Source organism: Chiloscyllium plagiosum, chromosome 43, assembly GCF_004010195.1.
Source record: "Chiloscyllium plagiosum isolate BGI_BamShark_2017 chromosome 43, ASM401019v2, whole genome shotgun sequence".
Lineage (NCBI taxonomy): Eukaryota > Metazoa > Chordata > Chondrichthyes > Orectolobiformes > Hemiscylliidae > Chiloscyllium > Chiloscyllium plagiosum.
Genome location: NC_057752.1, coordinates 10780888 through 10807328, shown reverse-complemented (window position 1 = coordinate 10807328; position 26441 = coordinate 10780888). Strand labels below are relative to the sequence as shown.

Genomic DNA, 26441 nt, shown 5'->3' with positions numbered 1-26441 from the left:
AATCAGTCCTTGCCTTTCCATATACATGTACATCCTGTCCCTCAGGATTCCCTCCAACAACTTGCCCACCATCGACATCAGGCTCACCAGTCTATAGTTCCCTGGCTTGTCTTTACCGCCCTTCTTAAACAGTGGCACCACGCTAGCCAACCTCCAGTCTTCCGGCACCTCACCTGTGACTATCGGTGATACAAATATCTCAGCAAGAGGCCCAGTAATCACTTCTCTCGCTTCTCAGAGTTTTTGGGTACACCTGATCAGGTCCTGGGGATTTATCCACCTTTAACTGTTTCAAGAAATCCAGCACTTCCTCCTCTGTAATCTGGACATTTTTCAAGATGTCACCATCTATTTCCCTACAGTCTATATCTTCCATATCCTTTTCCACAGTAAATACTGATGCAAAATATTCATTTAGTATCTCCCCCATTTTCTGTGGCTCCACACAAAGGCCACCTTGCTGATCTTTGAGGGGCCCTATTCTCTCCCTAGTTACCCTGTGATCTCTAAAGAAGGAGGCCATCTGGTGTGTTCTGTGGTGGAACTGGTCCTCCTGGGGGCAGAGGCGGAGGAATTGGGATTGCAGGATGGTATTTGTGTAGGAGGTGAGAACAATTTTGCTCAACTTTACTGTCACACCCCCCAGCCCCCACCCAAAAAACAATCTTTTCTACCTTCATGTGTGGCCTGGATATCGCTGGCTGGGCCAGTATTTATTGTCTGTCCTAGTTCCTCTTTGAAGTTAGTGATGAGCTGCTGCTTTGAACCGCTGCAATCCATATGCCGAAGGTTGACCCACAATAGCCTTGGAGGGGATTCCAGGATTTTGACCCAGCGATACTCAAGGAATGTTGGTAATATATTTCCAAGTCTCAGGATGATGAGCGACCTGGAAGTGGTGGTGTTCCCATGTTCCTGTTGCCCTTGTCCTTCTCGATGGAAGTGGTTGTGGGTTTGGAAGGTGCTGTCTGGGGGTCTTTGAATTTCTGGATGGTATGCACTGCTGCTACTGAGCATCGGTGGTAGAAGGAGTGGATGTGGTGCCAGTCAAACGGGCTGCTTCGTCCTCGATAGTGCCAAGCTTCTCGAGTGTTGTTGGAGCTGCCCCATCACACTCCTAACTTGTGCCTTGTAGATGGCGGACAGGTTTTGGGAAGTGAGAAGGTGTGTTATTTGCCACAGTGTTCCTAGCCTATGACCTACTCTTGTAGCAACTGTGTTTATGTGGCAAGTCCATTTTGAGTTTCTGCACAATGTCACCCCTAGAATGTTGATAATGGGGGATTCAGTGATGTCATACCTTTGGTGGTGGTATCCATCTATAATGAAGAAAGCAATTTTGGAAAGAAAGTCAAAGTCAAATCTTAGTACAATTGTGGTCAAACGTAAAATGGCAAAAAGAGTGTAAATGATCATTAACTGCATTCTCTGTGCCTCCCAGCTCATTCCTTCATTTCAGCTTTTGCAGACATGCTGCTTATTGGGATAGTGGGAAGGTTCAGTGCACCTTGTATCAAGCAGGAAAGGAGCCTGTTTTTGTTCAACCAGGATTTGTGTCAACATTAACATTTGTGAACATTATTGCATTTAATCTCATCTACAAAATTCATCAGGCTTTTGAAGATTTATTCAGTTTGATTGAGTTTAGCCCTTAAAGCACAAGGCTTGCACATAATCACTGAATAATGTTGCTATTTTATCCACTGGATACCATTTTGTAACCGTAATCTATGTGATGGCTGGCATTTGATTTGTGTGGAAGAAAGTGAGCACTACAGATGCTGAAAATCAGAGTCGAGAGTGTGGTGCTAGAAAAGCATAGCAGGCCAGGCAGCACATCAGGATGAAGGGCTTATGCCCGAAACGTCGATTCTCCTGCTTCTCAGCTGCTGCCTGACCTGCTGTGCGTTTCCAGCACCCCACGCTCGATTCTGATTTGTGTGCCTCTGGCTTGGGTGAATGTAGTTAGCATGGATTCGGGATCTCGTCTGGAATGTTATGTAAACTATATCTTTCAAATGCATGAAAGGCTGTTCCAGTTTTTTGGATTATTAGGTGCATCAGCAGTTTGCAGCTGAATGCCCCTTCACCAGTGTAGCCTGCCCTGCTCTCAAATACCACCGTCTCATACTGGTGAAATACTGCATTAATGTACAGAAGCTTATAATGAGCCGTGCAGAGGTTTACAGTAAACCATACAGCTACCTGATGGAGTAAATTCTTAGCTCTCATTCTGTCATATTTTCTGTATAGTTTCAAACAAAATTGTTCTGAAACTGTGACCTAGTTTTTCATAAAATAGTTTTACCAATAGCAGAAAACTTCCTTGATCTGGTTTCAACACGTGTATTGCAGGCAGTTGCACTGGTTGATGGGAACTCCACTGCAGTAATTCATGAATTTCAGCTCTTCATCCACCATCTACGTCAATTGTTACAGAATCTGTGTGTGGGTGTGAATGAAATCCTCAGACTCTCAGTAGGAGGATCACATCTCACACTGAAATAGCTTCCCTTAGCACTTTCAAAATGAAAGCTTTATTCTCTCTGCAATTCTTCAAGATACTTAAGCCAACCACCCCCCACAAGACATATGCAGCACAAATGACTCATTCAGAACTGTTTTTTTCTTCTTGATTAGGTTTTCATTAAATTCTGAAATTAGAGATGGGAGACACCAGATGAAATTGCATACAGGATATAGTGTGCATTTTTCCAAGATCGGTAGCATTTGTATGTTTTCTCCTTTGGTGGTGTAATTCTGCTTCCAGCACCTAATGAACGTACTGCTCTTAAACAAAGGCCATATTGATTGAACTTTTGCTTTCCAAGGAAATTTCAGACTGTTATTCAGCAATTTTCCACTTTCTGTGGACCTGGTTTTTTATTACATGTAAACTGTCCTCTCTTCCTGAATTATACTAATGTATTCTGTTTGTGTTTCATGGATTCTGATCTCACGATCAAAACATGTGATGTCAGGGGATAATCCATAGTCATCTCTGAAAAACTTTTGTGAAAATCAACATCCGAGCTGGGAAATGTGAATCTGAAATTACACTTACTAGATTATTCAGTGTTTACTGTTTGGTGTTTAATTATTTAGTATTGTGTGTTGATTACTTTATACGTGGAATAATCCCTGCTGTATGCCATCCCATGTCACTGTGGTGACTTTACTTGGAACAGCAGTGCCTTATATTGTAACACTAGGAAATTTTAAAGGTGCTTCTGAATTTTAATCATAGCTCTTCTGTTTTCTAGTTTTTGATGTCAACTTGGGTCAAAACCAGTTGGTGATACAAAAACCAAGATGCCTTCCTTTGTGGATAGAGCTTAACTATTCAGTCCCACAACTACTTCACACCTGTTCCACCTTTATATCTATGTAGTCAATTAATTCATCAATAAATGCAAATCACCTATTTAATTGCTTACTAAATTTTTAAAGCAAAGCCTTGTTTAAGGATTGTTTGTATGGCTTGATGAAAATGAACAATTATGCCTTTTCCTATATCGCAGTTGAGAACTTAACCAATCAGGCACAATTACTTTTTCATATTATATTTCCTATTCTTCCCCCTTTTTCTTTAGCAAAAAAAAATTTAAATAAAACAGCAAGTGCTTCATACCACCAGGTGCTCCTCTTTGCGGATCTCCAATAATTTCTTGAAGCAATCACCTCTTGTGAAATATTTGATAAATGGTGACTTGCATCAACTCGCTTTAATTTGGAAATCTATTTCCTTTCTAACATTTCTTTTATGCAAACAAAGGTCAAACCTCAGCAACATCTTTGTTGAATATTCATTGTCCCAAAACGTTATCCACAAAACGTTCTAGAGGTGAACCTTCCACATGTTGCCCCTTGTATTGGATTTCCTGCAGAATATTGGATCAGGATAATCCTGTGTATCTATAGCATCTGCTAGTATCTATGTTTCAGCAGCTAAGGCACTTTTGCATAGCCTTTTTATTGGCTTAGCTTCCCAGGCCCAACTGGCAACATTTATTATTTTTTCCCACAAAGAATATGATGAACTTTGTAATATAATAGCCGACTCAAGTTTAGCACGTGAAGCACTGGATCCAAGCATTTTTCTGATGCTCTCAAGACTTAACGGTAGCATGTTCCATCATAGTAAGTCATTCCAATATGCCAAACCAGTGAAGAGATGCAGCCTGAGTGCATAACCAATTTAACTTCAAATCAGCTTTCTTAACTGGTCTGCTTTTCTGAATGCATAATCACACGAGGACCTGGCCTGACTTTCCGGAATGTAATTAAGACTTTCCTAAACTGTTGATCCAAAGCCATTCCTTCCTTATTCCCCTTAATGTTTAACCCTGTACATTTAAAAGCTCCTGAAGTCTGACCTCCAATCTTAAACTCCTTCAATTTTATCTGTTGCACTTTGTTAAAATTCAGTACACCTTCCCTAGAGAAAACAATCATCCTAAAGATACCTGCCACCTCTCTCTGTGATACCAGTAGAACATTACTGAGGCTGCTTCCAGTTGAATGTAACCTACTTTCAGCAGGATGGACTTAACTGAGAAATGCTGTGTCCTCGCAGCATCATTCTACCCATAAAGATGTTTGTTTAATTTCCATAACTTCCCTTGTCATAGAGATGTACAGCACAGAAACAGACCCTTCGGTCCAACTCGTCCAAACCCTTCCTATTCATGCATCACTTTCTTTAGGTGGTTGCAACAATACTTGCCTTTGAAAGTTTTTAGCCTCCGAGATGCAGCTTTTATATTGATTGGCTTACATTCCCAGCAGAAACAGCTAAGATGATCTTCAAGATTTCTCCCTCAGTAGGGCAATCATCTCTAATATAAAACCATAGGAAATAGGAACAGGAGTAGGCCATTCGGCCTCTTGAGCCTGGTCCACCATTCAGTAGGATCATGTCTGATCTGACATTGCTCAGGTCCACTTTCCTGCCCACTCCCCAGCCCATTGATTTTCCCCACTGATAAGAATCTATCTCTATCTCAGCCTTAAATATACGCAAGACTCAAAGTCTGATCATGTCCCATATCATGTCATCTTCCCTAAATATTCAGTCTGTAAATTTAAATAAAGTTTCTAAGCCCTTCTCAGTGTCTAAATGTTGAGCCTTTAGCTTAGAGTGCACTTCATAAGTGATCTTGTTCTTCATCAGGAATGACAGTACCAAGGTCACACCTTATCTTTTTTCCTGGAAAGGATGTGGCCAGTGTCTACATATCTACTTCAGTTTTCCATTGATTGTAAGGTTTAGCTTCACAGAACATCATTGGGAAGTTATATCCCAACACTGCAATTAAAAGCTTCTGCCTGAAAAGAACTCTTGATTTCCAGTCTTCATCTTTGATGCTGTAGCAGAGAGGATAATTCCTGAATGGCAATCTGGATCCAAGCCAGTGAGCAAGACCGAAAACACGAGACCTTTTTGGAGAGAATTTATTAATTATTCCGTTTTAAGGATCCAATCACACCTTTATATCTACCCAGTCAATTAATTCATCAATTAACTCCCAATTACATGCAATATTAATATATTGTAGCTATAACTAGTCAACATTTGGGTTTACCAATTCAGGTTGCTTGGAGCTGGGGAGAAAATGGATAAATAAATGGTAAGGCTATTGTTAGTGAGAGAAATTAAAGTGTAATATCACGGGAATATATTGGTCACCTGATGATCATAGGATTCTCTGTGTGGAAGGAGGCCATTTGGCCTGTCAAGCCCACCTAGACCAAGCCCCCTACCGTATCCTGTAATCCCACATTTCCTGTGGCTAGCTTACCTAGCCTACACATCCCTAAACACCATGGACAATTTCAACATGGCCAACCTACCTAACCAGCACCTCTTTGGACTGTGGGAAGAAACCCATGCAGATGTGGAGAATTGTGCAAACTCCATGTTGATAGTCACCCAAAGCTGGAATTGAACCCAGGATCCTGGCACTGTGAAGCAGCAGTGTGCCACCATTCTGCTCTGGAAAACAACATTTCAAAGTGCAAAATCTGCAGATTCTGAATGAGTTACTCTTCAGAGGGTCGGTGTGGACTTGTTGGGCCAAATGGCCTGTTTTCACACTGTGTGTAGGGAATCTAATCAAAAGAAAACTGCAACTTCTACTGGCAAAGTTTTCAGGACATGTTGAAGACTAATATCTTTCGCTTCATTGTCAAGTGGTTTACTTAGCTTATTGGTGTGCTTTGCAGTAAAAATAAATGGAGATCATAAATTTGTGTGCAGCTCGTGTGATAATTCTTGATTCTTCATTTTAATATCTCCTGAGTACTTCCTCCTCATGTTTATGTGGCTCAAAATGATCTCTGCAGGCATAGTCCAAGTTTAGAAAGTCAAAATCTTTAATTGTGTACTGTCCATGGTATGAACATGTCATCTTCCTACCTCCATGCTGCACTAAAGCTATAGCAGTAGTATTGCTTCTATAATTGAGCACGTTGTGACACTGTGTATCATAAATCATTGAATGGTTGCAGCACATAGGCCTTTCTGACCAAAAGCAACTCACTTAGTCGCACTCCCTCGTCCTGCAAATTTTTTCTCTTCATTTCCTTGGATAAGTATTGCATCTGTTGGAAGTTGCCAATGGTTTCCACCTTACTTGATAATTTACTTTCTTAAAAATAGCCTCTGTTTTGTTCCAGCCTATCATGCCTGGACAACGGTCCGATACTCCAGTGGTATTGTTTCCCTATCTTGTGTAGTCAGCAATGTAGTCAAGTAGTGCTGCACGTGTTCTGTTTGTTTATTGCTCAAGGGCCCCCTCATCTGAGGTGTTGAATTACCATGTATTGAATTAACATCAGTGAAATCTCTATCCTGGTGTGGTCTAGTGACCTGAAATAGGAGATATAATAGTAGTTTGATTTTATTTTCCAACAGAATTGCATTGAATCCATTCACATTATTATCAGTGCTGAAGACCGTTCACCCTATCAAGCTAAGTGAAAAATTAAAACTGTAACAAGGTTATTGTTGCAATCAGTGACTATTCTCAAACTTGAAAGCAACTACTCATCCTGTTGTTGTTCGAATGTTGTTTATATCATTAATGGTGTTTGAAGTGGCTACAAGACACTTGACCAAAATGATAGGACGTGTCTTCAAGAATGACCTTTTTCTTGTATGTTAAAAGCCTTAAATGGAGGCTTTGACTACCAGCAGTTTCCAGAATGCTAATTCCAGTTTTTCGTTCTGAATAACTGTCGTCGTCATCTTGGTTTCCATAGCAACCTTTCCCCCTTTGGCAGCACAGTATCTGAGGAAATATTCACATTCATTCATGAGATCAACTTCATGTACGTTGTGTATAAATTTGGTGTAAATCAGATTTTATTTATTTGCAATATGCTATCAAGATGTGTCATTTACGTTCATTTTTAACTATTGAGTTGACTGAATAAATCTTTTTAATTTCTTCATGAAGACTGTAATTGAATATAGATACCACATATAAAAGATTTAGACCACAAGACATGGGCAATTTGGGCCGTTCAGTCTATTGAGTCTGCTCCACCCTTCGATCATGGCTGATATGTTTCTCAACTCCATTCTCCTGCCTTCTGCATGGATTCCTTGATCCCCTTACCATTCAAGAATCGTATATATCTTTGTCTTAAATGCACTCAATGACTTGGTCTCCACAATCCTCTGCAGCGATGAGTTCTACAGATTTGCTACCCTCTGGCTGAAGAAATTCCTCCTCCTCCTCAGTTCTAAAGGATCCCAAGAATTTAGGGCTTGTCATATGAGGAGCACTTGAGGATTCTGGGTCTATATACTTGGAGTTGAGAAGGATAAGGGCGTGTCTCATTAAAACTAACAGAATACTGAGAGGCCTGGATAGAGCGGATGTGGAGAAGGTGTTTCCTCGAGAGACTAGGACCGAAGGGCATAGCCTCAGTGAAGAGATGACTCGTTAGAAGCAAGATGAGGAATTTCTTTAGCCAGAGGATGGTGAATCTGTGGAACACTTTGCTGCAGAAGGCTGTGGAGACCAGGTCATTGTGGATTTAAGACAGAAGTAATTAGGTTCTTGATCAAGGGGACCAAAGGTTACAGAGAGAAGGCAAAAGAATGGGGTTGAGAAACGTATCGTCCATGATTTGAATGCTGCAGTAGACTCAATGGGCTGAATTGGCCTTATTTATCTCCGATATCTTAGTCTTCTGGTCTTATAATTCTTTTATCCCTGATTCCTCTTGCAAAACAATAATATTAAGAAGTTACCATATATCAAAATGGGGCATGAAGCACCAATAAAGAACTGTTTGTACTTTTGTGATGCTAATGATGATGCACCTTAATCATTTCAGTAATTTCAAGACTTATAATTATAATTAGCCCCTTTTTATCATCAAATTATTATGGAGTGAAACGTATTCTGTGTTTGTGAAGACTGACTTTTCATCTTCAGAATTTACTGCAAGCAGCTGATCTCCACGTTCGGCATGTGGATGTGGGATATGGCTGTGATATTTAATTGTTAAGTTGTGGCCTCGAAGGAACAGGTTTTGTATTATTTGTGGGAATTCCAAGTCTAGTTTCCATGTTTGCAGCAAGCATGATAAGTCTGCAAAAAGATTTGGTTGAATTATTTCCTCTGAAAAACACCGAGAGAACAAGTAAAGAGACAGAAACCAGCAGTAACTGAACTCCTGTTCGATCTGTAGAACTGAAGCAACAGCTTGTTTGTATGCCATTTCATTCTAAAATTTTTCCAGTGTTACCAAATCACTGAATAATTAACAACTGATAACCTCTTTATCTTGTATCTTGGCGGAATTACTGGTAATCAGTGTGCAGGATTTCAGTTCAGAATAGATGATTGCTAACAGTGAGAGCGATTGTAAGCTCAAAATAGACAAGAAATGATGCTTGGACAGATTGTGATCATATTTGTGTATAAATGTGTGAAGAGCTCTATTGAATGACCTGAAATAGCCACTGCAGTTAATGTGTCATACACGACCCACTTGTAATTGATGTTACTTGCAGTTATATTAATGAACTATTCGGGGGTGTTATGATGCACTTTCGGGGCAGGTAGGACTTGAACCCAAGCCTCTTGGACCAGAGGCAGGGACGCTATCACTGTGTCACAAAGCCATTTTGATGTTAATTGTATCAATTGCGGTTATGTACACAGGTGGAGAGCATTGATCGGACAGTTGCTTGAACGCGTGGATCATGTGGCCATGGAGGTGTTTCATAACCTGTTCAGATATTTTATTCCAAAAAAAGTGAATAATATAAATAAAGTGACATTTACTGACATGAATTAAGGGGAGTCTGGCAATGTAATATTTCCTTCTCTGAATAAATCTATTCTAAGTCAGTGCCGACTTGGGATGCTTCATCAGCTGGCTATTAGTAATATAATGAATGATTCTTCAGGTAATTGAAAATGGTTAGCTCTATTTGCATGTTAGATGCCTGTGATAAACATGAAAGATGTAAGTAAGTACATCTAAATTTTAGCATTTATTAAGTCAGTGAATTGCTTTAGATTTTTGGCTCCAGGTCATAATTCAGAATGACATTGCTCGGCAAAACTGGTGTTCTTCTGTCACATCTGGAGTTTGACATGAACCAGACATCAAAATTGCTGAACTTGACCAGGCTCCTTCATTGAGTTCACTAATGGCTCCTTGGCTTTATTTCTTTACTTCATATTTAAGGAAAGCATTTTTATTATATAGAACTTGACTTAACCTATCTCTCCTGCATTTTAGCAATTCTCGATTCTTCACTCAAAACTCCTAAACCATTGAGAACTTTAGGTTAATAATAATGTCAAACACACAAAACAAATCTCTTTCAAACTTTGAAATCCCAAGCTCTTTTTAGAGGAGAAAAGAAACAAATAATGCTATAACAATAAAATAGAATATGTTGGAGTGGAGAGGCGTGTGTTTGGAAAGGGATATCGAAGGGAGGTGTTTGCACTAAAATTCATTTTCTGATGCTCGCAAGTTCCTTTACTACAGCCACTTGTACTGATCCCATTCTGTTTTTGAAAATTCAGTTACTTCAACTGCAAAAGCTTGTAGATCGAGAGTGAATTCTACTTTTGTGCTCAGCTTTTTATTTTACATGGAGGTGAGACCTCTGTGTAATGTCCAAGCCCCTCCATTGTGCATTTAAGTGATTGTTTTGCCCTGTCTACATGCATATTACCATTTTGTAACTCAATACACATTCAATACTACCAGTGCTCATTTAGGAAATGGCAAAACTTAATCCTAAAATATATATTTGTTTTTATTTTAAAAAAGACCTTCATTTAGCATTGTGTCATTTGTGACTACAGGACACCAAATGTACTTCAAAGCTAATTGAGTATTTCTGAAGTGTAGTTGCTGCTGTAACATAATGAGTGCTAAATATTGGTTGGTATACCAGGGCTATTCCTCCAGTTGTTCTTCAGTAGTGCCATGTGGACTTTGGTGTCTACCTGATTTTTGGCATCTGGAGCTTTGTTCAAGTCTCATCTGAAAGATAACATCTCTGGTAGTGCAGTACTCCCTCAGTACTGTACTGCACTGTGACTGTCAGCCTAGATTTTTGTGTTCTCAACTTTCTGACCTAGGGGTGAGAGAGCTGTACCGACTGAGCCCTGGTTGATGATGTTGGTGTGCATTTTTAAAGTACTTTGAATTGTGACTGAGTGGATTCTCAATCCTCTTATTCACCTGTAGGTTTGATTAAAGGCATTATGGTCACTTTGTTCTCTCATGAACGTGTAGTGCTAAAAGCAAAAACTATCAGAACAGCCATTGTTTATGGAAAAACTTTGATTGCTAGGATCCATTAAAAATAAAATTTATATTCACTAAAGGCTTGTTTTTTTTCCTATATATCCACAGGGAACTCAGGACATATAGCGGCATGCTTTGACCACAGACATACTGTACTCGATCTAGAGAACTTCACAGCTATCAGCAACATGAGGTGCATATTTGAAGGCACTGAGCAAGTCCAGTTCCATTGAGGCACCACTTCTTTCACTACAAAAGATACATTTGCTTTTAATGTGATACGGGTTTAGAACAAAATTGCTACAGGCTGCAGCTCCTGGTAAGAGTTTAAAGATTTTCTGAACTGACTTGGTTTGCATAGAAGTTATGTATTTTCTTGCAGCTCCTGTGCAGGTAAAGACATGTAAACCTCTTCCATAGATTTGTCTAATGTTCCTTTTAGATGTTCCACAATGTCACCATTTTTAATTTTGTGTTAATTAAAATTGGGATTAGTTTCTCCTCATGAGAAGGAAAGGTATTATTGACTTGTATTGGAATATTTGATCCATCTGTTTCAACTTGAAGCTATTTTGAAGTAATTTAAGAGGCACATAGGAAGAAAAATGGGCAATCCACACTCCGTGATTGTTGTGGAAGTAGTTACATGTGAAGTCAGAAACTACCTGGGAAGTCTTTTATATCAAGTGCTCAGCATATTTGAACAATACATCAGACAAAAGAATGCTGAATTACATATCCAAAACAGTAAATACAAGTCATAGGAAGTTGCAATCATATTGCTCTGGTCTAGTCAAACTCATCCTTGAATACTCTGTACATTTCTCGTCCCTAAAGAACAAAGAGAAACATTCAAACTTTGGAGACAATGAGGAAAGTATGTTAAGATTTATAGGTAGCAACAGGCTCTGTAAGGTAAACAACTAGAGAGACGTTCAGTGTTGAACTGCCACAATGAGAAATGAAGTAATAGTTGTATATGAAATAATAAGCAGTTTGGAGTATTTTCTAAGTAAATCTGTAAGGAAACTTTAAATTGCAAGAGTAAGAGGAGGGTACTACATGTTCAAATCGGTCAACAGTAAATCCTGTGTATCTGCAACATCACACATCGCGAATTTGCCAATCCATGCCAAAAAATAAGTAACAGCAAAAATCACGCATCTGCGATATTTTTCACCATCTTAATCTGTTTTTAACAAGCTTCACATATGTGAATTTCACCATTCACAGGGGTTCTCAGGAACGGAGCCCTCGTGGACAGAGAGGAATGACTGAATAGGACTGATACCAGGAATTTCTTTTTGCAAGGTGTACATGGATTTGACTTCAAGACAGAATAGTAAAGCAGAAAACACTAAAATTTAAGAATCAATTTGAAACTACAGTGGGGATGCTAGGACTACTCTGGATGGATGAGCTACAATGGGTCGTAGTGAATACCATATCTAATTATCTTCAGTGGAGTAGTTTATGGAGAGTCTGTGATTATGTTTTGAACTGGGTGCAGATGGCTGCTAAGGTCTGTCCGACTCTAAATGACCCAGTATTGATGTCAGTCAGTCTTTTAAAATGCTGGTGTGCTCTGTTCCCGTTCTCTACCTTCCCTTAGAATCTAGTGAATGATACCATATCTTAAGAGTAGAGTTAAGCTGCAATAATGGGAATTTTACCAAAAGAGGGACATTGGTGAGTTCTGGAAGATATAGTTCATTCAGGCACTTTATTATGGCAGTGATGTAAAAACGTCCATTGACTTGAAAGATAGTTGCACTTCTGGGAGAATAGAATCCTTAGTAGATCACATCAAGACAAATGTATGTTTAACTTGTGTGATTTTCTTGTGGGAGTCTGTTTTCTGAACATGTTTATTATTTTCCCGTTGCTAAAGGAGCAAGTTAGCTGCCGAATGGATTTTTGTGCATTTTTGCTGCCTGCCCTTGCTAATTGTACAAGAAGCATTTTGCTGACTGATTTCTGATTCATACTTTTGCTCCCCCTTTTCTTTGGAATCTACCATCCCTGTTTTGGTTTTGATTTATTGCAGATTCAAAACTCAAGCCAATTAGTACACTTAAGAGAAATTTGGCTCTGCACAAAAATGCCTGCTGAAGTATGACTGTTCCAGATACAAGATCTACGTGTATGTATTAATACAAACCGCTCTCTAGCAGTGGTTTTCTCTGGTAGGTTGGCAGCATGGTGGTGGTGTTTAGCTGCTAAAACTGGTTTGCTCCTTTTAGGTTCCAGTTGAGGCACTTTGGTGGTGGGGGGGGAGAGAATGGTTTACCTACAGTCTACTGCTCTTAATTCAAAGCACCTTAAATCTAATTAGCTGACAGTTTCATTTTATTTAGCAGTAAATTCTCACTTTACTGTGTTACTTGCATTGTTTAATTCAGATTAATGCAAAATTCAATTTTTTTTAATCCAAGAATTTACTTTTTTAGTTAATTCTTCTTGCTGAGCTTTGGAACTTTATAAAGTTGTATATTCCTCATTCTTTGAGGGCGGCACGGTGACACAGTGGTTAGCACTGCTGCCTCAGCGCCAGAGATCCGGGTTCAATTCCCGCCTCAGGCGACTGACTGTGGAGTTTGCACGTTCTCCCTGTGTCTGCGTGGGTTTCCTCCAGGTGCTCCGGTTTCCTCCCACAGTCCAAAGATGTGCAGGTTAGATGAACTGGCCATGCTAAATTGCCCGTAGTGTTAGGTAAGGGGTAAATGTAGGGGTATGGGTGGGTTACGCTTCGGCGGGTCGGTGTGGACTTGTTGGGCCGAAGGGTCTGTTTCCACACTGTAATGTAATCTAATCTAATCTTTCTATTGTTGATATGCAAAATACAATAAGTTCTCACAAACATATCTCATTTAATAATTAAAGCTTTTAATTTTTGAGTAACTTAGTATAGACAGCAGAAACATTTAGGAAAATAAAGCTCGTGAAGACTTGTGACGTTACTGGGGAAACTCTAAGACCATGATTCATAGGAGTAGAAATAGGCCATTCAGCCCATTGAGCCTGCTCTACCATTCAATGAGATCATGGCTGATCTGATCATCCTCAACTGCACTTTCTTACCTTACCTTTGACTCCTTGACTGTCTATCTCAACCTTGAATATACTTAATAACCCAGCCTCGACAGCCCTCTGTGGTAAAGAATTCCACAGATTTACTCCTCTCTGAGAGAAGAAATTCCTCCTCATTTCTGTTTTAAATGCAGAACCCCTTCTTCTGAGATTATCTGTCTCTTCTGGTCCTAGGTTCTCCCACAAGTGGAAACAACTTCTCCACATATACCTTTAGGGGAGGTGACGGCCTAGTGGTATTCACCTTGGACTGTTAATCCAGTGACCCAGGTAATGTTCTGGGGATCTGGGTTCGAATTCTGTCACAGCAGATGGTGGAACTTGAGTTCAATAAAAATATGGAATGAAGAGTCTAATGATCACCATGAATCCATTGTCTGAAAAACCCATCCGCTTCACTAATGTCCTTCTAGGGAAGGAAACTGTTATCCTTACCTGGTCTGGCCTACATGTGACGCCAGACTCACAGCAATATGGTTGACTCTTAATTGCCCTCTGGGCAATAAATGCTGGCCCTATTCAGCGACGCCCTCGTTCGATGAGTGAATTTCTAAAAATTAAAAGCCTGGTTAGGTCCTCTTTTTAAAAAAAAACCTTGCATCTCAATAAGATTGCCTGTAATTTTTCTATGTTCCAACAAGTATATGCCCAACCTGCTCAACGTCTCTTCCATAAGACCGCCCCTCTGTACCTGGTATCAGCTTAGTGTTCTTTCTGTGAACTGTCTCCAGTGTATATTTTTCCTTAGATAAGGGGCCCAAACTGTTTTCAGTATTCAAACTGTGGCCTGACTAGTGCTTTGCATAGTTTTGACAAACTGTCCCTACTTTTATACTCCTTGTTCTTTGAAATGAAGGCCAACAATACATTTGCCTTCCTTTTTACCTACTGAACTTGGATGTTAGCTTTTTGTGACTCACGCACAAGGACTTCCAAATCCCTCTGTTCTGTACCTTTCTACAATCTTTCTCCATTTTTAATAATAATCAGGTCCTCTGTTCTTCCTGCCAAACTTCTTAATTTCCCAGATTACATTGTTTGTCAAGTTTTTGCCCATTTGCTTCATCTATCTGTTATCTCTCAGCAGATTCATTGAGTCATCCTTGCCTTTCCACCTATTTGTGTCATCTGCAAATATTGTTATAATTCATTCGCTTTCCTCATTCAAGTCATTAGTATATATTGTAAATAATCATGAACCCAGCATTGATCCCTGTGGCACCTCGCTAATTTCGGTTGCCATCCCCTTATCCAAATTTCCTAGTCTTCTGTTAGTAGCCAATCCTCTATCTGTGCTCATATACTGCCTCCAACCCCATGAACTCTTAATAAGTAACCTAATGTGTGGAATCTTATCAAATGCCTTTTAAATATCCAAATACATTACATCCACTGTTCCTCTTTATCTAAGCTGCTTGTTACCTCCTCAACAAATTCTAGTAAATTACCAGGTGTGGTTTCCCTTTTATGCTTAATCATTTTATGTATTTCTAAATGTCTGCTGTTTCATCCTTTTATAATAGACTCTAACATTTCCCAGTAACACATGTTAAGCTAACTGGCCTGTAGTTACATGTTTTTTTTTGTCTCTTTCCCCTTTTAAATAAAGGTATCATATTGGGAGATTGCCAATCCTCTGGGACTTAGACTAATGAGCACAGGAAGCTGATTAAAATGCATAGTTGAAATGACAAAATTAATGAAACACCTTGGATTCGTTACATTGTACAGATTTTTGTTTACACAAACTATTGCACTCAGTAATTCAATTTCCTGTCATTTACATCTTTACTAATATTATGAATAAAGACCTTCACTCCCATTGTGCCGTTGCTAACCTCAGGACATCCCAAAGTGCTTTAAAGCTAATGAAATATATTTTGTCGTGTTACAGTGTAGGAAGAGCGGCTGCCAATCTCTGCACATCGAGCTTCCACAACAATGTAATAAAGACCAGATAATCTTGTTTTTTTTTGAGATGTTGACTGAGGGATAAATATTGGCTCGGATATTAGGGATAGATCCCTGTTCTTCTTTGAAATGGTGCAATGAGATCTTGTATGTACATCTAAGAGGGAAAATAGGGCTTACCCAATTGGCAGCATCTCCAACAGTGTAGCACTCCCTCATTACTGCACTGGAATATCAGCCTTGACTTTTATGCTTAAGTCTCTGGAGTGGGATGTGAAACCATAACCTTCTGGCTCAGAGACAAAAATGCTGCTGATTGAGTCGTGCTGACATTGTTATTAAATAATTTTCTGCTTTTTGTTCCAGTTTCAAATGGACAGTGGTGAAAAAGTGGAAGATATGATGAAAAGCAAGTGTTTAAAAAAAACATGAACTGACACAACAATCTGCCACAACCAGCAGTCTACAGTGTAAGGGACCAGTGCCACAGATCACTTGGAGCCCATACCTGCATACTTAAGTGGTTGGAGAATTCACTTTTAATGGCAAGATCATATAAATGAGCCCAAAACATGAGACAATAAATAGAACAATCTAATTAAGGAAGAGTAAGGAAAGGTTGTGATCAATTTGAAGCAGGAAGATGGATGTAACAGTAAACTCTTCCATATGAATGAGTGTTGTTACGAATCTGGATGATTGAAGAATGCCACTGCGCTGAGAATTAAATTGATGCACCAATGAAAGTTTCCACTACAAAAGAAGTCCATTCTGCCCAAAGTGACGGTTCTTTGCTAGTTTATGCCAAAGCTTCAGTACAACAATGACTAATCTTCTGTTTGACTCCCCTTTCCCATCTACTCCACATATCCCTTTATTCGCCGAGTTAGTAAAAGCTATGCCTAACCCAGCCTTAAAATTTATTTAACAGTGGAGCATTCACAGCCTTCTGCAGTAGAGAATTCCCAAGATGCACAACCATTAATGTAAAGAAATTCTCCTTAACTAAATGATCGGGCCCTGATCCTGAGACTTTGACAGCATGATCTGGATAGCCCAGCCAGGGGAAGTAACCTCTGTCTCGCTTGTCGAGCCCCCTCAGCATCTTGTATATTAACTCATTCTTTTGATGGCACAGTTGTAGCAGTATGTCTTCACAGGACAAAACACTCATCCCAGGGACTAATCTAATTAGCTTTTGCTGTAGTACTGCCAAGATATTTTCAGTCAATCTGTTCAGAAACGCTTCGGCATCAGGTGGGAAGTAAATCCAGGCAATCTGGCCCAGGGGTAGCTATATAACCACTGCACCACAAGAATCCTCCAAGACAAATAGAGACCAAAACTGTACAAGGTATTCCTGGTATGGTCTCACTAAAGCCTGATTCAATTGCAGCAAGACACTTTGTATTCTTGTATTTTGTCCCCTTGCAATAAAGGCCAGCATGCCATTTACCTTTCTAATTCATTGCTGTAGAATTCATTGCATAGTCCTTTCAGTGCAGGAGGCTGCCATTTGGCCCATTGAGTCTGCACTGACCTTGTGTAGAGCAACCCACCCAACACAATCAGCACAAAAGATGAGGCTAAATCACTTGCAGTAATCTTAAGCCAGAAGTGCCAAGTAGGTGATCCATCTTTGCCTCCTTCAAAGGTCTACAGCATCACAGATACCAGTCTTCAACCAACTTGATTCACTCGAATACTGCGAAATAGTTGGAGGCACTGGATAGTGAGGCTACAGACCCTGACAACATTCCAGCAATAGTACTGAAGACTTGTGCTCCAGAACTTGCCGCTCCCCCAGCCAAGCTGTTCCAGTACAGTTACAACACTGGCATCTACGTGACAATGTGGAAAATTGGCCAGTTGTGTCCCATACCCTATGCCATATGTCCAATGGATAGTCAGCATGACTTTGTCAGAGGAAGGTGATACCATGCAAATATGTTAGAATTTTTCAACAGTAAAACGTGGATTAGGGGAGTTCAGTTGATGTAGTTTATGTGGATTTTAGCAAAGCTTTTGACAAGGTCCCACGTGGGAGTCTGATTGAGAAGGTTAAAGCGCATGGAATTCTGGGACACTTGACAAGATGGATCAGAAACTGGCTTAGCAATAGGACACAAAGGGTAGTGGTAGAGAGCTGTTTGAGTGGAGGCCTGTGTCCAGTGGTGTACCACGAGGATCATTACTTGGACCCTTATTGTATCCATGAAAATGTAGGGGCGGTGGGAGATGTTAAGCAAGTTTACAGACGACACCAAGATTGGTCGAGTGGTTAATAGTGAAGAAGATGGTTATTGGTTACAGGAAGATACAGATGGGTTGGTCAGATGGGTAGACTAGTGGCAGACAGTATTTAACCACAAGAATAGTGAGGTGATGTACTTTGGAAGAAGAAACAATTTGAGGGAGTCTTTAATGAATGGCAAGATACTGGGTAGCTGACAGCAACAGAGGGATCTTGGGGTAATTACTCACAGATCCCTAAGGTCAGCAGAGCATCGGATAGTTAAGAAGGCATATGGGCCACTTGCTTCCATCAGTGGTGGTATAGAGTATAAGAGCAAGGAGGTAATGTTGGAGTTGTACAGAGCGTTGGTCAGGCCCCAGCTGGAGTCGTGTGCGCAGTTCGGGTCACCTCACTACAGGAAGGATGGGATCGCACGAGAGGGGGTACACAGGAGGTTCACCAGGATGTTGCCTGGGATGGAGTAATTGAGCTACAAGGCGAGACGAGATAGGCTTGGATTGCTTTCTTCAGAGCAGATAAGACTGAGGGGGGGGGGAACGTGATTGAGGTGAATAAGATTATGAGGGATCAGAACAGGGTGAATAGAGAGCACTGTGGGCGGCACGGTGGCACAGTGGTTAGCACTGCTGCCTCACAGCGCTAGAGACCCGGGTTCAATTCCCGCCTCAGGCGACTGACTGTGTGGAGTTTGCACGTTCTCCCCGTATCTGCGTGGGTTTCCTCAGGGTGCTCCGGTTTCCTCCCACAGTCCAAAGATGTGCAGGTTAGGTGAATCGGCCATGCTAAATTGCCCGTAGTGTTAGTTAATGGGTAAATGTAGGGGTATGGGTGGGTTGCGCTTCGGCGGGTTGGTGTGGACTTGTTGGGCCGAAGGGCCTGTTTCCACACTGTAATGTAATGTAATCTAATCTAATCTAAGCACTGTTGCCCTTGGTTGAGGGGTCAATCACGAGGGGACATAGTTCGAGGGTAAGGGGCAGGAGATTCCGAGGGGATTTGGGAAGAAAATCTTTCACTCAGCAGATGGTGGGAATCTAGAATGCACTGTCTGGGAACGTAGTGGAGGCTGGAAACCTTACAACCTTTTAAAAAATATTTGGATAAGCACTTGAAATATCATAACATGTTAGAGTATGGGGCAAGTGCAGGAAAGTGGGATTAGGGTGCCTTTAGTGGTGGTTATGTTGGTGTGGAATTGATGGGCCAAAGGGCCTTTTCTGCACCATATTACTGTATAACTGCAAGACCTCCTGAAGGTGATGTCCTAGGCTGAATCAACTTCAGCACCTTCATCAATGACCTTCCCTCCATCGTAAGGTCAGAAGTGGGGATGTTTGATGATTGCCTAATATTCAGCACCATTGGTGACTCCTCGGATACTGAAACAGTCCTCTTCAAAGTGCAGCAAGACCTGGACAATATTCAGGCTTGGGCTGAAAATTGGCAAGTAACATTAGTGTCACACAAATACCATGATATGGAGGGACTGGGGTGGACAATGTTAAAAAATCACACCACACCAGGTTATAGTCCAGCAGGTTTATTTGGAAGCACTAGCTTTCAGAGCACTGCTTCACAATTACCTGATGAAGGAGCAGCACTCTGAAAGCTAGTGCTTCCAAATAAACCTGTTGGACTCTCACCTGGTGTTGTGTGATTTTTAACTTTGTCCACAAATACCAGGCATTGCCCACCTCCAGTAAGAGACAATCAAAACATTGCTTTTTGTCATATAATATTTTAACCATCACTGAATGCCCCATTGCCAACATCCCTGGGGATTACCATTGAGCAGTCCAAGTCCAACCAACAAAATGACCAATTTGCCTGACTAACTGCAACTCGGCACCAAAATGGTTCATACCAGGTTTTATTAGTAACAGAAAGTAACTCTATCTATTGTGGCATACTTAATATTAACAAGCGCAGTGAAAAAGAGAAATTTTAATCTACCACTGTGCAACTTGAGCTTGTACCCCTTTTAACTAAAAACCCCCAACGCACACACACTCGCCCTTGTCCTTGCCCTCTCATGGTTAAGACACATGAAAGGTACATGCTATTGGTGGAAAAACAAGACCTGGGTTTTGTTGTAGAATTTTTTTTAACTTTCTCAGCTTTTCTGTCTTCTTTCCCCATGTGGGAAGAGAAAGAAAGATGGATCCTTTTTATTTACGAAGTCTGGATGCTTCTCTTCTTTGTTGCATTGACATTTAGAGTTTTTTAATACTCAGTAGTTCAACCAATCAAAGGTCTGTTTTTAGGCAGAGTTTCCTTTACTCAAAAGACTGTATATCATTCAGTCTCTCCCTCTCCCTCTTGCTGCGTCAAAACGTAACACGGTATTGCACAGCTCAAACATGTGGCATTTGATTTATTGTTAAGTTGTAAAACTCTCCTGATACATAGCAGTCCAACTTTCATTTCAGTTTACAATCCCAAAAAAACAAAATATGTGGTCTCTTCCACAGTTAAGAAAATGAAACACTGTTTTACAATGACTTTCATTATCAGGTAAGAATAATGCAAGTACAAAACAACATACAGTTACTTTCATTTGCCTTTGCTCATTCCTTATGCAGGATTTAAATCATTTCTTATTTTCTTCCCTAAATTCTTAAACTATTCTCGCATAATCACATTCTTAATAATGTGTCTACTGTTACATTATCTTTTCAAGCAATATGAACATTTTTTGTACTGATGATTAAATCAGTAAGCTCCATTTTGAGTCTTAACTTTCTCGGAGTATATTATAGTTAGTATACATCAGTGTTTCAGATCCAACTTCAAGTCCCACTTGACCTGCGAGTGTTATAACATGACCAAATAGGTTGATTAAAATATGTGTTCCTTTGCAAACATGATGGACATTGGCTTCAAAACATTGAAGAGCGAAGAATAATCCCAACATTCCTTTTCCACTGAAGAGTACTACTTCAATATTGGTTCAGTTTCTTAAAATGGCGCCCTGTGTCTACTCTCTTCCCAATACATCATCGTATAATAAAACCGTACCTCCTCCCAAGTCACTCGCATCAATTGCCATTTTAAAAGCTTTTGTAAAGTCAGGGGTGGCCAACAGTGGTTCATTTATTAGGATTGCTGTCGGCTTCTCAGCCACTGCTTTGACCCTCTGCTGATCAGTCCTCCTTTGCCTGTTTTCATAACAAATCTTTTAAAGGCACAGCTATTGTGCTAAAGTTAGGTACAAATTTCCTTTTTAAATCCACATGTTCATGCTCACTCTATGATATATTCTGGATGAGTTACCCTTTCTTTTGCAAATTAGTCTTGACAAGATTTATTATAATTAACTATACTTGTTTAAACCAGTATTCTAGGTACTTTACATGTTCTTACCAGGGGTTACAGTATATTACATAGTTTAAATCAACTCCACAGTGATGCAGTTGACTTTTGGGGATTTTGGAATGTAGCTGAGGCGTTTTTGCACCCAAACAGCATCACTTGACATTGATCTAACCCATTTGATGTGACAAAGGCTACATCTTCTTAGCTTTTGATGTTAAGGGTAATTGCCAGTTCCTCTTCAACCTTAGGGTTCACAGTGCTTCATTTCTTTGTAATGATAGTGTTCTAACCAAAGAATTGGGTATGAATCTGTTGACTGACTGCATAATCCATCTGATTTATCAACAAACACCACTGATAAATTTCAACTGTTTTGTATAGGTTCAGTAAGTGGTTTTCTCTATTCATTGTTGTGTCGCCATACTCTTACCAGACCATAGGGGCTGCTCTCTCATTAGAGAGAAGTGACTGGTGGTGATTTAACCTGAGGATCACTAGACCTCAGGTGAGGGAAGAGGTTGAGAAGGAGAGTCCATCATGGGAACCTCAAACCAGTGATGGGAATTGAACCCAACCTATTGGCATCACACTGTAAAACAACAATCCAGCCAACTGAGCTAAACATTTTCTAGCATGCACTGAATCTCTGTTTCCACGTGCACTTGCTTTTTGTGGGCTTATGGAATAAAGATGTTGTTTTATTGGTATGGATTCCCCTAGATCCACACCACACTTGGGTTAGCATTGTACCTCCAGGTGTATCTTTATAGATTTCCTTCAACTTCTTGTTGTTCTTCCTCCAAGTGTAAAAATACATTCTCTAACTGTCCCAGGATTTTCATATTGGCTAGTCAAATTTTTAGTTAGTTCACAAAGTGAATCTCTTTCCTTCCTCCTACCTCAGTCCAGTGCCTCTCTGACCCCTCGACACACTTGCTTGTTCCTCCCTATGATGATATTGCTTTAATGTGTTCAGGTAACACAAGTGATTTTTTTTCCCCCTTCCTGTGGTTAGGAGTATTGACGAGATAAACACTTTACTAACCCTCTTGACTGCCTTTGTATGGGCAACTGATCTCTGTTTGAGAGATTTGCCTAATAAAGGCAAATACTTGGTCTCCTGTTTGAAACATTTCAGTCATAGCATGTTTGTTGCCTGCTCTTTCACTTTGCCTGAGATGTTTTTTAAATGCTCCTGTGAGTCTCTCTAGAAACATTGTTTTGCCGTAAGAACTTCTCCTCAGTCAATTTTTACCAAAACTCTTATCTCATTACCATACATCAATTTGAATGGACTAAACCAGTTTGGGGAATCTCTGCTTGCAGAGTAAGAAATCTAACCCTTTGTCCCATCCTGTGTATGCCTGTGACTAGAGATCTAAATCCATTGTTTTGAGAATCTGATGGTATCTTTCCAAAGTTCCCGGTGTTTGCAGAAGATAGGCAGTCGACTTCAACTCTTTTATGTCCAAATTAATCATTGTCTTGAAAATTTTTAGACAAAGTTTAAAAACAAGGTCTGATTGTATTTCAGTTGATAGTCCATAATGAGTTTTTAAAAAAACTGATTTTTTTCCCCCACCATTACCTTAGCTGTAATTAACCTTAAAGGAATAGTTTCTGGAGATTGGGTTGTCATCTCCATAACTGTAAGGATATCTTGGTGTTTCCAGTTTTCAGTAAGGGTTCTATCCACTCTATCAACTGTCAACTGAATGGTTCTTCAAAAACTGGTGTGGTGTTAAAGGTGCCAGTTTGATTACTCCCCACTTGCCTGGATGGGTGCAGCTTCAATAACACTGAAGACGGTTGGCACCACAGCCACAGGCATCCATTACCTCCACCACTCAGTAGCAGCAGTGTGCACCATCAACAAGATGCACTGCAGACATTCCCCAAAGATCCCAGACAGCACCTTCCAAATCCATGACTGCTTCCATCTAGAAGGACAAGGGCAGCAGGTTCATAGGAGTACCACCAACTACAAGTTCCCCTCCAAGCCCCTCACCACCCTGACTTGGAAATATATTGCCCTTCCTTTTTCGTCACTGGATCAAAATCCTGGAGTTCCCTCTCTAAGGACATTGTGGGTCAACCGACAGAATGTTATCTGCAGTGGTTGAAGAAGGCAGCTCATCATCACCTCGGGCAGCTAGAAACTAGCAATAAATGCTGGCCAGCCAGTGATATCCACATCCCATGAATGAATAATAAAAAAAAAGTTGAGGTTTCCTATGACCTGACATTTATGGCTTGTTTTACAGAACTGAACTGCATACTTTAAGTCTTGGTAAGGTAAAGTGGCTGTTCATTGATGCTTGAGATTTCTGTATTCCCACATGTTCTGACATCGGCATTTCATGTTCTACTCGCAATGTTTCCTTAGGATATTTGAGCAGTACAATTGTCTTATGGAGCAATTATCCATTCTTCATCAACAGCTCCTGTGTACCTGAATATAGTTGAGTTTAGCAGCATCGTTTGAAGAGAAAAGGGTCATCATATCATTTTACCAAAGCCCTTTCTATCTCTCATCGAGCATATTCACCTCTGCTGCATTACCAGGAGTGTTTACCTCGAAGATCATTGTTGTAGTTAAAACAACAACAATAAGATCCATGGTATTTTCCTTTTGAGTTCCTTTAACGGATGCACTCTCGTGAACCTGACTCACTCCCATGGGTTTCCACAACTCTGAAAGAAGGTGTCTCATTTTCTTACACTGCACACAATTAGGTCTTCAACTTTTACTTCCAGGCCTCTGTGTCTTCCTTTCTCATCTGGGGTGAGGAGGGATTATAGGCCATTCCCAGCTGTCCATCATTTTACCCTTGTTACTTGCCTTCCTTTCACGTCCCCATCCTCGATCCTTCTCAAGTTTGTGGGTAACAGAAAAAAACGCTTAGTTTTATGGATCAGCTCTTTAATTGTTAGCCATTATTGGTGTCTGTCCAGCAGTTCCAATCTTCTGGCTTTCAATGTGGGTTCTAATTATAAAAGGTGGTGAATTTTTAAATTTAATCTAGGAGAATGATTTCTCTGAGAACTTCATATATAGTATTTACTCCTAATGCCTGTGTTCTGTCTCCCCACCCCATCCTGTCAAAGTTACTTTGCCTTACCCTTTCAAATTCAGTGTCAGCTTCCCAAGCTGCTTCCTTAAATTTCTGAACCTTTGCCTGCATGATTCAGGAACTAACTCGTACCCCCCCAGAATAGCCCTTTTTACCATATCATGCTTCTTTAGAATCCTAATCTGACAATGATGCATAAATTTCATGTGCTCTGTCTTTCACCTTGCTTTGCATGTGTAATGTCCAGACTTGCTTTGGCCACTTAATTTATTCTGCTATTTTCTCAAAAGACATAAACAATGTCTTCCCATCCCTTTCCTCAACTTTTGGTAGAATCAGTACAAGCTTGAGCGTTTCCCTCCAAAAAATTTCAATTATGACTCGAAATTTTCCCATCACAGCTTGCTTTGGCATTTTAGTCTTTTTAAACTGCATTCTTTTAAGCCAGTATGCCCTATTTCTCTCCTCTTTTTCCCTTTCTCTCTGAAATTCAGGTTCAAGTTGTCTTATCTCCAACTTTTGCTTTTTAATTTCCTTTTGCACTCTTTGATTCCAAAGCTCTTTCTATTTTGAGCTGTGCTTTTCTCATATTCTAGCTGTGATTGAATCCATGCTAACTCTAATGACTCACCACTTTTTGTACCTAACCACTCTCGTATTTCCGTCAATCCCAGATGCTTTGCCAATATTTCAATTATCACTAGCAGCAAGTTCCACCTCTAATTGATTTGCCAATTCTAGCTGTCTGACTTTTGTTATATCCTCTAACTCCATCAAAGATACCTGTTCCAACTGCAAGATGGTTTATCTGCTTCTAATACTGTCATACTTCAGTGGGAGAAACCTGTTATCTATTATTCTCTGGCACTTATACTAACTCTAAATCCAATCTTATGTTATCCTCGTTGAAATGAACCCAGACCTTCAAACCCCAAACCTTTGTCACAACTTCACTAGGAATTGTGCACTGATAATTGTACAATGCCATTTTGTGATGGCTGTTCCACAAGCCATCACAGAATGTGTAAATGTTATTATCTCTAAAATGGAGGTTCAATCTATACCATTCTGATTTGGAGACAAGTGGTGCCATCCGCTAACAACAATGTATGGTGCAGCTCAGTTTAAAATTGGTTTTTAAAATTATATTGATGTAAATATGTCCCAGAGGAAAACTGCAACTAGTTATTAATCAGTGATGGCTGTTGCCTACTGATTTAGTATATTGTAAAAGGACATGTGAATATTTTAAAATAAGCATGCTTTGCAAGAGACAAAGCATGAACTTAATCTTGATGTTTGTATTATTCCAATAAGCATGTTTGGGTATCCATTCCAGGTTTTTGCTGTCTCGCACACACTTAATCATTTTCGCATCCTGAAGATGTCCAATAGTAATAACACTCAAGAAACGTTGGAAATCATGAAGGAATCTGAGAAGAAATTGGTGGAAGAATCTTTAATTAAAAATAAATCTGCATTCAGAACATCCAGCAAAGAGGAGGTGGAAAAAGATGGTGAAGACCCAAATGCGCAGCTGGATTTCCAGGTGAGAAGCTTGGGGCTAAGTGAAATAATCATGGTATTTGTGTCTATTCTGTTCCCTTAAGCCGCTTTGATAAAAATTCTTTGTGGCTTTCATAATATGTACTATATAGCCCTTATGAACACTTCTGTCGCTGAATGACCAGGTAGAGTCAGACAAATATCCTGATGATGCAGTGAGTTAATGTTGTAATTTCCCCTCTGGGGCAGGGCTTATACTAATGGGCAAGTACCTTTGTCCCTTCTGGCTGTAGGACTGTTTGATGAAATGAGTATGAATTTGCTTAACAGACACTACTGACAACGGACCATAGTGAAAAAGCTCAGTGTAAAATTGTCATTCTTAATCAGAGGTGCCTCAAGAAATAAATTCAGTCACATTGTAATAGCAGAATGGAGTGAGGATTACTCTGCACCTAACCTGTGGCACATGTGACCTCGGAGTGCTTGTTGTT

The 26441-nt window shown here is 40.1% G+C and overlaps 1 protein-coding gene across 1 annotated transcript in view; it reads left to right on the top strand.

Annotated features, from left to right (window-relative positions):
- Positions 1–26441, top strand: part of LOC122543373 (R3H domain-containing protein 2) — a 230714-nt gene that overhangs the window by 99844 nt on the left and 104429 nt on the right. The window contains exons 2-4 of the mRNA XM_043682021.1: positions 10903–11113; positions 12842–12937; positions 25781–25990. Coding sequence (XP_043537956.1) covers positions 25826–25990 — 165 coding nt within the window. The 5' untranslated portion in view covers positions 10903–11113; positions 12842–12937; positions 25781–25825. The remainder of the gene's footprint in view (positions 1–10902; positions 11114–12841; positions 12938–25780; positions 25991–26441) is intronic.